We start from the raw sequence: 14613 nt of genomic DNA on the forward strand, positions 1-14613 counted from the left end.
AAATAAAATTTGATTTGATTTTGATTAGATTTGAGATGGCAGTGTGTGTGTTAAGTGTAGATAAAATGTGTGTAGTGTAGATGTGATGTTAAATTGTGTATTTTATATAGATATGACACAAACTGTAAGAAGGTTTTTAATAAAATCGTTTAGTTTAATAATTAAATTAATGCTGATGTGTAATAAATGATCATTAGTTTATAACAGTAGCGCCTCCAGTCCACTATAGTGGCGCTATAGCTGCATTACATATTACAAAAATCGCGTTTAAAGGTTTTTGGTCGAAGGTTTACACTTTCAAACACATAATATCGCTGTATAATAAACAATATAAGTGTTTAAATAAACAGACTGTAGGATTGTGTCTGTTTTAATTTTCTTTTTGTTTAATTAATCTGCCGTGGCGGAATTCGAGTCCATTTCGCGGTAACGTCACAGAAGAAGAAACACCACCGAAGAAGACGCTGTTTCCGGAAGTGATTCTTTTTTAAAAGTCCATGTGGGTGATTTTTTGAGTGCAAGGAATCTGTGAAAACATATTAAAGATGGGTAAAAAGGGCAAAAAGGACAAGAAAGTAAAGGGGGCAGAAAAAACGGCGGCCAAAATGGAGAAAAAAGTCTCAAAGAGATCGAAAAAAGAAGAGGTGCGTGTTAAAGCTAAACACTAAGGTTTTTTTTAATCTGCATGTTTTAGCCGGTGAGCTAACTGTCAGTTCTGTAGCTTTACTTGGAGAACAATCACTCAAGATCTGAAATACGAAAGTAAAATGTGACCTATCAATCCATTAATAAAAAAAGACTACAAAAGGCACAAAGATACAGCCATTTCTACCTTTATTAGCACATGCACATGTCTGAATATGCAAATAAAACCACGCCGTTTTCTTTGATTCCGAGATATTTGCATACTGGTGTACGATTGGCTGTTCTATGTTATGATGCAATAACACTCATCTGTTACGCTCAATATCAATGCACATGTTCGGCTCCTGTCTTTATTAAATAACATGATTGAATAAATAAATTGCTCGAAATCATTCTTTCCACCATCAATTCAAGTTTTAACACATTTGCGTTTAATTACGTGAATTTTCAAAGTTGATTCGCTTTTCAGCTTAATGTGCGTTTTGACAGAAAAGTCATTTCTGTTTGTTTACATCATTTTTATTAATACATCTAACACTTATTTTATTTCTGTTTGCTACTATTACAGTGAAATGCACTTATTATTATCATTATATTATTATTAATATTATCATTAGTATTAGTAGTGGTGGGAAGTGGGAGCTCAGTGTTTAAGGCTCTGGGTTACTGGCTGGAAGGTTGGGGGTTCAGGCCCCGGTATGGCCAAGCTGCCACTCGTTTGGCCCCTGAGCAAGGCCCTTAGCCCTCTGTGCTCCAGGGTTGCTGTATCATGGCTGCCTCTGTGTTCTGACTTCAGCTTCCCAACATTACTGGTATTTGTGAAGAAAACAATTTTGCCGTGCTGTAAAGTACATGTGACGAGTTATAAAGCACGTCTCTTTCTTTTCTATTCTACTAGTAGTAGAGTAGTGGTGATGTTTTTGGTTGCAAAATCCTCCTAATTTTTAAACTCTCTGTGTGTATGTGTTGGATCAGGAAGATCTCGAGGCTCTCATCGCAGAGTTTCAGTTACTGGATGCGAAGAAGACGCAGGTTGTGGAGAACACGTGTCCTCCTCCGTCTCCCAGGTATCCATGAAAATCACGTGTTCCTATGTAGTAGTATGACATTGAGTGTTGGCTGTTAGTGTAGCTGTGAGACTGTGCTGCGAGTGTGTGCTATGTGAGTGTGTGCTATTTTGAGTGTAGGTCATGAGTGTGTACTCTGTGAGTGTGTACTCTGTGAGTGTGTACTCTGTGAGTGTGTACTCTGCGAGAGTGCTCAGTGAGAGAGCTCAGCGAGAGAGCTCAGCGAGAGAGCTCAGCGAGAGAGCTCAGCGAGACTGTGAGTGTATACTGTTAACTGTCTCGTGTGCTGTGTTCAGGCTCAACGCCTCTCTGAGTGCACATCCTGAAAAAGACGAGCTGATTCTGTTCGGTGGAGAATATTACAACGGGAACAAGGTAGAAGAATCAATAAAGCACATAAAATTATTACTTTTTTAGATCAACACGAAAAGAAATAATTGTTTCTCTTTGGCTCTGTTTTTTTTCTCCCCCAGACTTACTTGTACAATGACCTTTTCTTCTACAACATCAAGAAGAACACGTGGGTGAAATCTGACGTCCCGAACCCTCCTCCACGCCGCTGCGCTCATCAGGTAACAGCAGCTACTCTGTGAGAACCTTCACTTTAGAACAATGATGGAAGGAGTCCTCAGTTTCAGTGCTTTCTAACAGTCAGAGGTAAAGCTTGTGTGTGTGTGTGTGTGTGTGTGTGTGTGTGTGTGTGTGTGTGTGTGTGTGGCGGTGGTGGTGCCCCAGGCAGGTGGGCAGTTGTGGGTGTTTGGAGGCGAGTTTGCATCTCCTAATGGAGAACAGTTCTATCACTACAAGGACCTGTGGGTTCTTCACCTCAACACACACACTTGGGAACAGATCAAGTAAGAATCAGCAACACACACACACACACACACACACACACACACACACACACACATATCTCTGCACTATTCTCTAGGCCATGTGAAGATACTTCTATTTGGCCAAAATTATCTGGACACCTGATCAGACACAGGAACCAGATGTGGTTCTTCTCCAAACTGTTACACAAAGTTGGAGGCACACAATTTTATCAGATGTCTTTGGATGCAGGAGCATGAAATTGTCCCTTTATTTGAACAAGGAGACCCAAAACCTGTTCCAGCATGGCAATGCTCCTGTGCACAAAGTCAGCTCCATGAAGATCTGCTTTCCATGAGTTAAAGTGGAAGATCTCCTGCTTGAGAGGAACACCTCTGGGACTAAATATGTAATGGGATGTAAAAAAAGAAACACACACCAATCTTCTGGTCAGGTGTCCACAAACCTTTGGCTGAGTAATGTGTGTGTGTGTGTGTGTGTGTGTGTGTGTGTGTGTGTGTGTGTATATATATATATATATATATATATATATATATATATATATATATATATATATAATATACTCTATTTTTTCATTGAGAGAAAAACAGCACATGGTTTTGTGTGTGTGTGTGTGTGTGTGTGTGTGTGTGTGTGTGTGTGTGTGTCTGTGTGTGTGTGTTTTCAGGGCTCCCGGCGCTCCTTCTGGCAGAAGTGGGCATCGCATGGTGTTGTGTAAAAGGCAACTTCTTGTGTTCGGAGGATTTCACGAGAGCACAAGGTACAAAACAAAAATTATTTTTGAAGAATTTACACATTTCTATCACGAGTCTCTGTTCTGCTCTGTTTACAGCAACGTGTAGCGCACTTGCTTCCCACTGGGGGTCGCTAAAGAAAATTTTGAATGAATTAATTTCTTTAATTTATAACAGCACGATAAATAATTCAATTCTGAATATCAAAAAGAAACTATTTTAAGATTTGTTTGCAGCCTATAACGAGAGTGAGAACATACTGCAAACTGGGAGGCATCAGAGCCCCAGACAGATGGTTGGTAAACCCAGAGGAATTTCCCTAATAAAAAAAGAACTTATGTCAAATAGACCCCAGATTATAAGAGATGCTTTTTTTTACTCGAGCTGAAAACCTTCAGGAAAACTCTCCTCAGACCCACACGTGTAAAAACAGAAATAATGTGCAGGGCACAGGCGGCTTCAAAACTACAAACTCTGCTTCTATCCAGTAATACAATAAAAGGCAGAATCGGCAGAATGGGAAATGCACCCGTTTTAACTTTATTAAAGTCCGTCCGGTAAACAAGCAGATCTTTGAAAAGGTTGAGAACCACTGGTGTAGCGCATTCCTGCTCGCATCTCTACACACTTCCACTATCGCATCTGAGGATAAATCAAGTGATTGGTATAAAATCATTATAAAAGCGTGTTGCAGCTGTTCATGAGTTCTGTAACTCTGTATTCAGGGATTATATCTACTATAACGATGTTCACTCCTTTAACCTGGACACCTTCACCTGGTCCCGATTGGTCCCGTCTGGCTCCGCCCCCTCGCCACGCTCCGCCTGTCAGATGAGCGCAACGCCGGACGGCACCGGGGTCATCATTTACGGCAGGCTACTCCAAATCCGTACGTGCCTAATGATTCCGTTTAATATAAGGTCTTTTTTATTATCTAAAAAATCTAATATTTTCACATTAAACTGATAAAAACGTAAAAAAAAACTTGATAAGAGAAAATAAGAAGTGAAGCCGGCACTAAAGTTTAACATTTCCTTTTTTCACAAGAGAGCCAAGAAGGACTTGGATAAAGGGACCATCCACTCAGACATGTTCCTGCTGAAGAAAGAGGGCAAAGAAGAGCAAGGTAAAGTATATTCATAATCCAGATTAAAGACAAGTGATAAACGTCCACTAATAATCCAGATTAAATACAAAGTAACATCTGCTCATAATCCAGATTAAATACAAACAAGTTAATGTCCACTAATAATCCAGATTAAAAACTAAATAACATCTGATAATAATCCAGATTATACACAAAATAACATCTGCTCATGATCCTGATTAAATACAAACTTGTTAATGTAAACTAATAATCCAGATTAAATACAAAGTAACATCTGTTTATAATCCAGATTAAATACAGTAAGATCAAAAGACAAGAGAAACTTCTGTTTACAATCTAGATTACAAGATGAGCAAAATAACGTCATTACAAATCAGAATCACCAGATATTAATAAGTATATAATTAATAACTTTAGCATTTATAGAGAATGTTCCATTTAAGATGGTGGAAACTGAATGAGGAAGACTGCAGTGTGAGATTCAGGGAAGAGCTCAGACAGGGGCTCGGTGGTGGTGAAGAGGTGCTGGATGATTGGGGAACTACTGCAGAAGTTATCAGATCTTCTACTATGAAGCCATGCTGTTGTAATAGCTGCAGTATGTGGTCTTGCCTCGTCCTGCTGAAATGCTTTTCCTGAAATAGAAGCGGTCTGGAGGGGGAGCGTATGTTCCTAAAAGACCTTTACCTTTCAGTATTCATAGTGCTTTCCACCGTATGCCCTTCTGCAACCCCATACCATCAGAGATGCTGCCTTTGAACCGAACGCTGATAACACGCTGGAAGGTCCCTATCCTCTTTAGCCTGGAGGACGAATGTCAAATTTGGACTTGTCTGACCTTAGAACACTTTTCCACCTTAAAACAGTCCATTATCCTCAGTCATTCTTCCAGCTGAACATTTTCAAAATTCCCTTTGTTGCCCCCATGCCAACTTTATTTGAGACCTGTAGCAGGCGTCGAATTTAAATAAGAATTAAAATAGAAATTATACAAATAAATGAATGCTGAAGGTGTTTTGGATGAGGTCAGGTGTATTAATAATAATAATTAATAATAAACCTGTGTATTTGTGTAGAGAAGTGGTCGTGGAGTCGCGTGAACCCGTCGGGGGTGAAGCCTCCTCCTCGCTCAGGGTTCTCTCTGGCCATGGGTCCAGCAGGACGAGCGATCGTCTTCGGCGGAGTGTGTGACGAGGAAGACGAGGAGACCCTGGAGGGAGATTTCTTTAATGATCTTTACCTGTACGACATCAACAAGAGCCGCTGGTTCCCGGGACAGCTCAAGGTACCGACATCTCCTCCGTCTCCGTAGGTCTTTATTAATCATCTTAATTAATACTCGCCGTGTGTGAACGCAGGGGACCAAGTTGGAGAAGAAAAAACGGCGGCGTGGGAAGAAGGCGGAGGAAGACGGAGGACAGGAAAATGAAACGAATCAGGAGAGCGACGAAAGAGAGGAACAACCGACAGAAATCGTGAAGGAGGTCGTCACCGAGGACGGAACGGTGGTGACCATAAAGCAGGCCGTTCCCACGGCACAGGAGAGCGAGGACGAGGAAGATGAGGAGGAAGAAGAAGGTGCGGCCGCTCCGGTTGTGGAGCCGTGCCCGAGGTCGAGCGCCATGGCAACGGTTAAACACGGGAAGCTGTATTTATACGGAGGAATGTTCGAGGTCGGAGATCGCCAGTTCACCCTGAACGACCTCTACTGCCTCGACCTTCACAAGATGGAGCAGTGGGAGGAGCTGGTGAAGATGGATCCCAGTATGTCCACAAGATTATTTATCTGGGGGTGGGGGAGGATCACAAACCACCAACATTATATTATTGCAATCATTTATATTCACATTGTTAGGAATGGATTTTACAGAATGGCAGATTCATTTCAAAAGTCCCATTTAATTTATTTACATTAAAAAATAAATATATAGTATTTATGATCTATTATACTGCCACAATTTAGCGAGAATGAACGCGAGCTATTGAACCACATACTGTATATAATATAAGGCACTCTCTTTAAAATCCAGCCACAGAAACCTGACCATCTATAAAGCACATTAAAACCGAATTGTTTACTTTTAAATGTATTATAAATGATAAATATTTGTATAAAATCTATTGATGTGAAAATAAAGCATGCTGTAATCCTGTAAACTCGATGCACAGAAGAAGAGAACGTACACATTCACACACGCGTTCCTGCTGTCGTTACAGAAACTCAGGAGTGGTTAGAAGAATCCGAGTCGGAGGACGATGGTGAGGAAGAGGAGGGTAAAGAAGAGGAGGATGAGGAAGAAGAGTCTTTGGGAGAGGAGGAGGAAGAGAGCGATGAAGGTGGTAAGAGTGAGGGGGATTTGAGGGACAACCAGATGTTCTGTTCTTGTTCTTTGTAATGTTTGTTGGTCTTATTTAAATCTATCTATCTATCTATCTATCTATCTATCTATCTATCTATCTATCTATCTATCTATCTATCTATCTATCTATCTATCAATCAATCAATCAATCAATCACACAAGATATTTTTTTAGTCTACATTAAAGATGTTGAGGTTTTTGTTATGAGTGACGACGATGGACAGGATTAGAAATGAGTTTATTAGAGGGACAGCGCATGTAGGACGTTTTGGAGACAAGGTGTGGGAGGTGTGATTGAGATGGTTTGGACATGTGCAGAGGAGGGACATGGGGTATATCAGTAGGAGAATGCTGAGGATGGAGACACCAGGAAGGAGGAAAAGAGAGATCAAGGAGGAGGTTTATGGATGTGGTAAAGGAAGACATGCAGGTAGTTGGTGTGAAAGAGGCAGATGTAGAGGACAGGGGGGTATGGAGACGAAGGATGTGGCGCCCCCTAATGGGAGAAGCCAAATGAAGAAGATTATTAACAAAAAATTCTAAATGTCACAGCATTGAGAAAACATTTGCTGTTATAATAAACTCACCTCTTCAGTGAATATAAACTACAATATTTTGCTCGAGGAGTGAAGTCAAGTACTGATGTAGGTGAGGTGAGGAGGCCTGGGGTGCCATCAGCATTCACATTCATCCCAAAAGGTGTTCACTAGAGCTCTATAGCAGAAGATCTTCATGGATCTGGAACAGGTTTAGGTCTCCCAGTTCAAGTGAAGGGAAAGATTGTGTGTTTCCAAGTTTGTGGAGGAAAAGTCAGACGTCCCAATACTTCTGTCCATATTTTATTATTTTTTTAATCAAATTTATTTAAAATTATTTTTTCCCACTGATATATATTTTTCACTTTCAAATCAGAAAACAATGTAAGTTACTTAAAAAAAAACAAAAAAAAAAAATAGCATGATGCTGCTGAGTTTCTCAGACTGTCCAGCAGGTGGCGTTAATGAGCCTCACAAATGTGTAGAAAAGACAGAAGTCAGATCTTTAAGACGTGCACAGCCGCGGTCCCGGACATCTGCACCACACACCAGTTTCACGTTAGGCGTGAAATTTTTCCACAGACCCGTGAAAGTACACGACATGCAACTACCCCCAAAACAATGCTGTGTTTATTGTAATTAAATAATGTTGTTAATTATTAATTAAATGATTACACACACAATGTCAATGAAACTCAACTCACCATAATGCAGAATCAGTGTGAGCTTTTTGAAGTATGAAAAAAAAACTGTGGGCAGAAAATTGTCATAGGAGTAACTTGTTTTACGTAGCGTTAATTATTCAATTCATTTTCAGTGCACGTTTATTTTTACAGCGTTTCTAACAGTAAAGTTATAGTACAGTTGTATAGAAGAGTGTTCTTCATGAGGAAGAAACCTTGAGAGGAACCAGACAAATGAACCAATCCTGATCCTCAACATCGAATGTCCATTCATTACAATTCCAAAACTTTTGAGGAACTGTTTATTTATTGGTGCTGAAACGCTGAACTTTTCATGCAACCTTGTGGTCCTGAGGGTCCAGAGTCAGTAGCAGACTGCTGGTATTACTTACAGTCCAAATCCATGCTCAAAGTTCTTGAGTTGCTCAGTAACTTCAAGGATCTTCAAGATGTTGATGTGGAACCATCCTCACACAAAGCGTTTTTTTATAGATACATTTATTTAATTTGAAACCTTTCTGTTAAGTTGTAGTGGCGATAAACATACACTAGGGGTCACCCTCATGCCGATAGTTGATTGATGGGACAATCAGCTTTTGGCAAATATCCATATTCGTTTTTTTTGCTACTTCCGGTCCGCTGTTGCTACGAGAGCGGCCTCTAGAGGTGACCACGTGCTGTTTGTTTTTACACGTGAGACCACAGGAGATTTATTTATTTTTAATTATTAATTATATAATTGTAGTTAACAGTATATTCACATTTATTTTATTTAGCACATTTTCAAGATTCAGTACTGTTTATTTTTTTAATTTTTATAAAGTTAAAAAACTTTCGGTTGATTAATCGATTATCGGTAATTACAATCCAACCCAGCTATCGGTAATACTGCATACACTCCCCAGTCCCTGTGTAGGAGCCGTTACTATAGAAATGCCATTAGAACAAAACAAACCTTTCAGCTGGAACGAATGTCCGAGTAGTACTGGTGTACCGAAACCACACGCACCTTCTGACCAATCAGATTTCAGCATTTTGAACCGTAGTGTGGTGTAAACGTTGATTTATCGTGGCATTATTGTGAGAAAATTCTATCCCATATGAGTGTGAGCCGTACAGGAGGAACGTATGGAGAACAGAATTGTGTCTCTGATCGTGATGAAGATTCCACTGGAGACTCCTGCAGTTAAACAGCCACAGGAGTGAACCATGTGATTGTTAATGCACGTGTGTCTGCGCTTGTGTGTTGCAGAAGAAGAACATCCCCTGGTGAAGTCAGGTGAGAGTGTGTGTGAGTATCAGAAGCGGACCGAGGCGTACTGGCAGCAACTGGCTCGCTCTAACATGGGCCCTGATGCCAAGGACAAGAAGGTCAACAAAGTGGGGCTCGCCATGGCCAAGGTGTTCTACGAGGATCAGGCGTAGCAGAGGGAGTGTGTGTGTGTGTGTGTGTGTGTGTGTGTGTGTGTGTGTGTGTGTGTGTGTGTGAGAGAGAGAGAGAGTGTGTGCATGAGTTCTGATATTGTGTAAGTGTGAGAAAGAGAGAGACCAAGAGGAAGAAACTCGGAATACTAGTGTGTGTGTGTGTGTGTGTGTGTGTGTGTGTGTGTGTGTGTGTGTGAGAGTGTGAGAGAGAGCAAGGAAAATACTGAATGCTTAAGTGTGTGAATTCTAAAATCATGTGGGTGAGAGAATGTGTGAATTTTAAAGTGTGAGAGAGAGAGAGAGAGAGAGATGTAGTGTTTGTGTAAATTCTAAAATCATGTGGGGGAGACTGTGTGTGTGTGTGTGTGTGTGTGTGTGTGTGTGTGTGTGTGTGTGTGTGTAAATGTGTGATGGAGTTAAAAGAGCAGCATCTTTTTGTTCTGTTTGATATAAATGAGGATTTCTGCTCAATAAAACTCTTTTTTGAGTTTTGCCTCCTTTATTTCCTGTGTTTTAGAATTCGGTGTGTTTTTTTAGGTGTAAATTCCTGAGTTTATAATAAAAAACAAATGCACCAAAGTTCAACCTGAAAATGAAAATGAAAAGATAAAGAACATATAAAAGCAGATGTGAATGAAGCTTTCTGCACTCTATTACACCTGACTGTAATTTGACATTGTTCGAGACTTTGTAGTTTGTAGATTGTAGTGAAGAACCACCTCAGATTTATTATACGGCCAAAAATATGTGGACACCTGAGCATACGTTTATGTGCCTTTTTTAAACATCCCGTTCCACATTTAGTCTCCATTTGCTGTTATATTGAGCTCCATCTTCTGGGAAGATGTTCCACAAGTCAGGTCCTGATGTAGATGAGGTGAGAAGGACTGGGATGCAGGCATTCATGTTCAATAGGGTTGGGGTCAAGGTTCAGAACAGAAGATCTTTCACTCCAACCAAGTCAGAGGTACACAGTTGTACAGTACGTCTTCAGATGTGGAAGCATGGAGGTTTTTGCCCTCATTTGAACTACGAGACCCAAACATGTTCCAGCATGACACAAAGTCAAGACTGTGCACAAAGCCAGATCCATGAAGATCTGCTTTTCATGGGTTGGAGTGGAAGATCTGGCACATATGACTGGAAAAGTCTGGTGTCCCAATACTTTTGTCCATAGAGTGTATTAGTGTTAGTTTTCCACAAAGACAGCAGCTAATACCAGATATTAGATATTGTTCTGTGGAATAAGTTTAATAAGCAAAATGTAGAATTAAATAAATATTTAAGATAAAGTTTGATGAAGGAAAGCTAGTCATATTAGCCAGTTAGCAGCAAGCTAACAAAATAACCAGCTGTACAAGCTAACTTGCATCATGGGTGCTAAAAAAGATCATGTTACTGATTTTAGCAAAATTGTTTATAATCATGTTTGGTGCGTCAAGTTAGTTTGTGCTTAGCTTGCTAAATCTAGCTAGCTGTATACACTATAGTGGCTCCAGCACAAACTATAAACTAGTTAGCATTAGTGTCTGCTAACAACTTAAACCTTTTATGGCATCTTATTTAGTTAATATGACTAACATCAGAAAAACTGCTGACTGTTACATGATATTGTAGCTTTTAATAAATAATAGTGTCAGAAGCTTGTATGGTATGACTAAATATGGACCTGGTTAAATAGCAGCTAGTTAGCATTCTCTACATGCTAGCTAGATTTACAGTAGGATGGAGGTATTACACCACCACGTACCACACACGCTGTATACCAAACGTTCTGGGACGTCTGACTTTCTAACCATATCAGAAAAATAATACTCAAGTGGTTAAAGTGTTGTGCTTTGGATCAGAAGGTCATGAGTTCAAATCCACCAAGCAAGACCCTCAACCCTCATCTGCTCAACTGATAATTGACGTGTATGGGTAGCTGCCAAATTCCATACATGTAAATGTGGTTCTTCTCCGTTAATACTAAACCTTCCAGCATGTTGATTTCCCTATGCACAAAGTCAGCTAATTAAAGATATGGAGTGGAAGATCTCTTGTTATAGAGCTCTCAATTCTATTGGACACTTTTGGAACGCTGATGGCACTCACAAGCCTCCTCACCTACATCAGTACCTGACTTTACTAACACCCTTGTGGCCGAATAAACATGAATCTCCACAGAATCTAGTGGAACATCTTCTCAGGAGAGTGAAGCTTATTATACCGACAAATGGAGACTAAATGAGGAATGCAATGTCCAAAAAGAAGCACATATCCAACTTCCTCAGGTGTCCACAAATGTTTGTCAATATAGTTTAGACTGATAGATGAGATGTGGGTGTGAGCTGATGATGTTCCCAGATTAATTCAGATGATAGAAGAGCTTCAGAATCTCTATTAGGAATCACAGCTTCTCTAAACCGAACAGCCTGACCTAGTTCTTCATCCGGCTGAGCAGAATGAGGGACAGAGAAGGCCTGATGAATAATAAATGCAGTGCTGAGAGATGGATGAGGTTACTATGATGCAGCTGAGCCGAGTCGAGCCCAGCCGGATCGTCTGCTCCTCCTACTCAAATCTCTCATCGTGCACCGAGACGTCTTTTTGTCTCATAACTATTCAGACTCGGTTTTATTTACACCTCAAAAAGTGACTATTTTTGTAGCTCTGACGTCCTGTGTCACACAAAGCTCCAGTCATCAAAGAAACATCATAGGAGGTGTGTGTGTGTGTGTGTGTGTGTGTGTGTGTGTGTGTGTGTTTTCTGAGAAATTTAAGATTTTTCCAATATTCACCCCCCATGAAACCTCAATAAAATTCCTCATTTTCCTGAAAGAGTCTGAGAAAGTTCTGAAAGTGAAAATGTATCTGAAAGTTAGTAAAAGTGAAGGAGGCGTGGCTTCTGTTCAAGTTAGTCTAATTGAAGGGGGCGTGGCTTCTGTTTAAGGTAGTCAAAGTGAAGGAGGTGTGGCTTCTGTTCAAGTTAGTCAGAGTGAAGGAGGCGTGGCTTTTGTTTAAGTTAGTCAAAGTGAAGGAGGCGTGGCTTCTGTTCGTCAACGTGAAGGAGGCATGGCTTCTGTTCAAGTTAGTCAAAGTGAAGGAGGCGTGGCTTAATGAAAGTGAAAGAGGGGTGGCTTCTGCTCAAGTTAGTAAAGGTGAAGGGGGTGTGGCTTCTGTACAAGTTAGTCAAAGTGAAGGGGCGTGGCTTAGTCAAAGTGAAGGAGATGACCAATTGTGTGTATGTTAGTGTATGTGTGTCTAAGAATGGTGTGTGTGTGTGTGTGTGTGTATTAAATAGCTAGTATTTTTGTAAGAAAATGGTGGAATTGATGAAAAAAATCCCTACATTAAAACAAACAAACAAAGTAATAAACAAACAAATAAATAAGTTAAAATCTAAGTAAAAACTTTAAAATCTTATGGTTTCTAGGTAAAAAAAAATTACATTGAAAATAATGAATAAGTAAATACATAGATAATGATAGTGATAATAATAATAATAATAAGAAGAAGAAGAAGAAGAAGAAGAAAAGAAGAAGAAGAAGAAGAAGAAGAAGAAGAAGAAGAAGAAGAAGGAGAAGCAGAAAAAGAAGTATAAGGATTCTAGTGAGGTAAAAAATCTAATGTGGACGTCTCATCTGTAGAATTTTTGAACAGTGACTCAAATAGTTTACATAATATAATATTAAATCAGCTATTAGATGAAACTAGAGTCATTTCTATACATTTTTCACATCACTGCATCGGCGCTTAATAAAAAAGGCAGGGATCAAATTGAGAACCCGTTTTTTTTTAATGACCACAAAAACAAGAGCTTACTTTCAAACACTTTCATTATGTTCTCCACATAACTCAAAAAAGCCCAAAAAACCCCCAAACAAACTCCCAGGAAAAGAAAGCGAAGCAAAGAAGGGAATAAGAGAAAGAGAGTAAAAGAAGTGGGCATGCGAGGGCATGCGATGGCCGGCAGGGGGCGTCGCTGCGTCCGTCTGGGCACGATGGAGGTTACAGAGGAGAATTCAGCCACCGCATGCTTTAATATTCATCTCCAAAACATCTCACACACACACACACACACACACACACACACACACACACACACACACACACAGCATATAAACTGTGTACACCGGGCCGTCAATCATATCGTTTATACCAGATCATGTGACCTGCAATCAGCGCTGTCTTTGACACACTCATTGTATAACATTAACATTGTAATATAATAATTTGTGGTATATCTTATATACATTTCATACCATCATCATCATCATCATCATCATCATCATCATCATCATCATCATTCTGGGTTCATGGTGTCTCATAACCATCATGTTTGTTACATCAAACAAAATAATTAAAATCATTGGAAAAAGTGTGTGTTTAAAAAAGCCAGCTCCAAGAAGATACATGTGTTGGAGTGGAAGATCTCCTGCTGTAGAGCTCTGAATCCTATTGAACACCTTTGAGATAAAGCTTTCACATTGACTGCACCCCAGGCTTCTTCTCCTCACCTACATCTCCACAAGCACACTCCAAAATCTGGTGGAACATCTTCCTAGGGGAGTGGAGGTTATTTTAACAGCACATGGAGACTAAATGTGGAATGCGATGTTCAAAAAGATGCACATAGAAATCTCAGGCCCAAACTTTTGGCCATGTAGTTTGAGAGATAGTACAATAACTTAGCTATTAACAGTTACTTTCACTGTTCATTGTTTTAAAAATAATCTATAAATATACATAATATATATAATAATATAATATAATGTGAGCACCTGAAGCTAAAAGGTGGCTAGTGCAAGATTCTGACTTAAATTAATACATTTCTAGAAATCTTTTGCCCGGTTTATTTTTAAGATGAAAGAAATAACAATTCTTATTAAGTTATTAAGCCGAGTCTTAACCAAAATAGAGAGAATTAAGTGTTAAATATTCACCCGAAAGAGAATAAAAATAGAGAATACTAAATTATAAAAAACTTAATAATAAAAATGACTTAGTTAAAAGTGAACAATCTAGTAAAATTATTCTTTGAAGGTATTTAAATTGTAAAAATATTTGTATCTATACCGAGGTCAGTGTGAATAAAGGATTTTAATTGGCTGGAATTTTTTTCTCCACACAGAGTGAGACAGCTATTGGACACATTTCCTAATAAAGGATTTTTAGGTGTGTTGGAAATTATATGGTGAAAACAATGATTTTGTTTAATGAATTTGAAACACAAATGGTG

General features: G+C 39.5%; 2 protein-coding genes across 2 annotated transcripts in view; one reads left to right on the top strand and one right to left on the bottom strand.

Moving 5' to 3' along the window:
• The first annotated feature begins 402 nt into the window (after positions 1-402).
• Positions 403-9468, top strand: klhdc4 (kelch domain containing 4). Its single transcript, XM_046849631.1, is given in 13 exon segments — positions 403-644; positions 1621-1712; positions 2009-2087; positions 2186-2284; positions 2430-2566; positions 3214-3306; positions 4006-4153; positions 4155-4169; positions 4328-4406; positions 5465-5673; positions 5747-6152; positions 6606-6728; positions 9220-9468. Coding segments are annotated over 13 exon segments (1752 nt in total). The 5' UTR covers positions 403-545; the 3' UTR covers positions 9393-9468.
• A 4406-nt stretch (positions 9469-13874) lies between these two features.
• jph3b (junctophilin 3b) overlaps positions 13875-14613 on the bottom strand; it is a 37971-nt gene continuing 37232 nt past the window's right edge. Inside the window, exon 5 of the mRNA XM_046849630.1 lies at positions 13875-14613. This exon is cut by the window's right edge and continues 2589 nt beyond it. The gene's annotated coding sequence lies outside the window, so the exon portion shown is untranslated.

Source organism: Silurus meridionalis, chromosome 5 (assembly GCF_014805685.1).
Source record: "Silurus meridionalis isolate SWU-2019-XX chromosome 5, ASM1480568v1, whole genome shotgun sequence".
NCBI lineage: Eukaryota > Metazoa > Chordata > Actinopteri > Siluriformes > Siluridae > Silurus > Silurus meridionalis.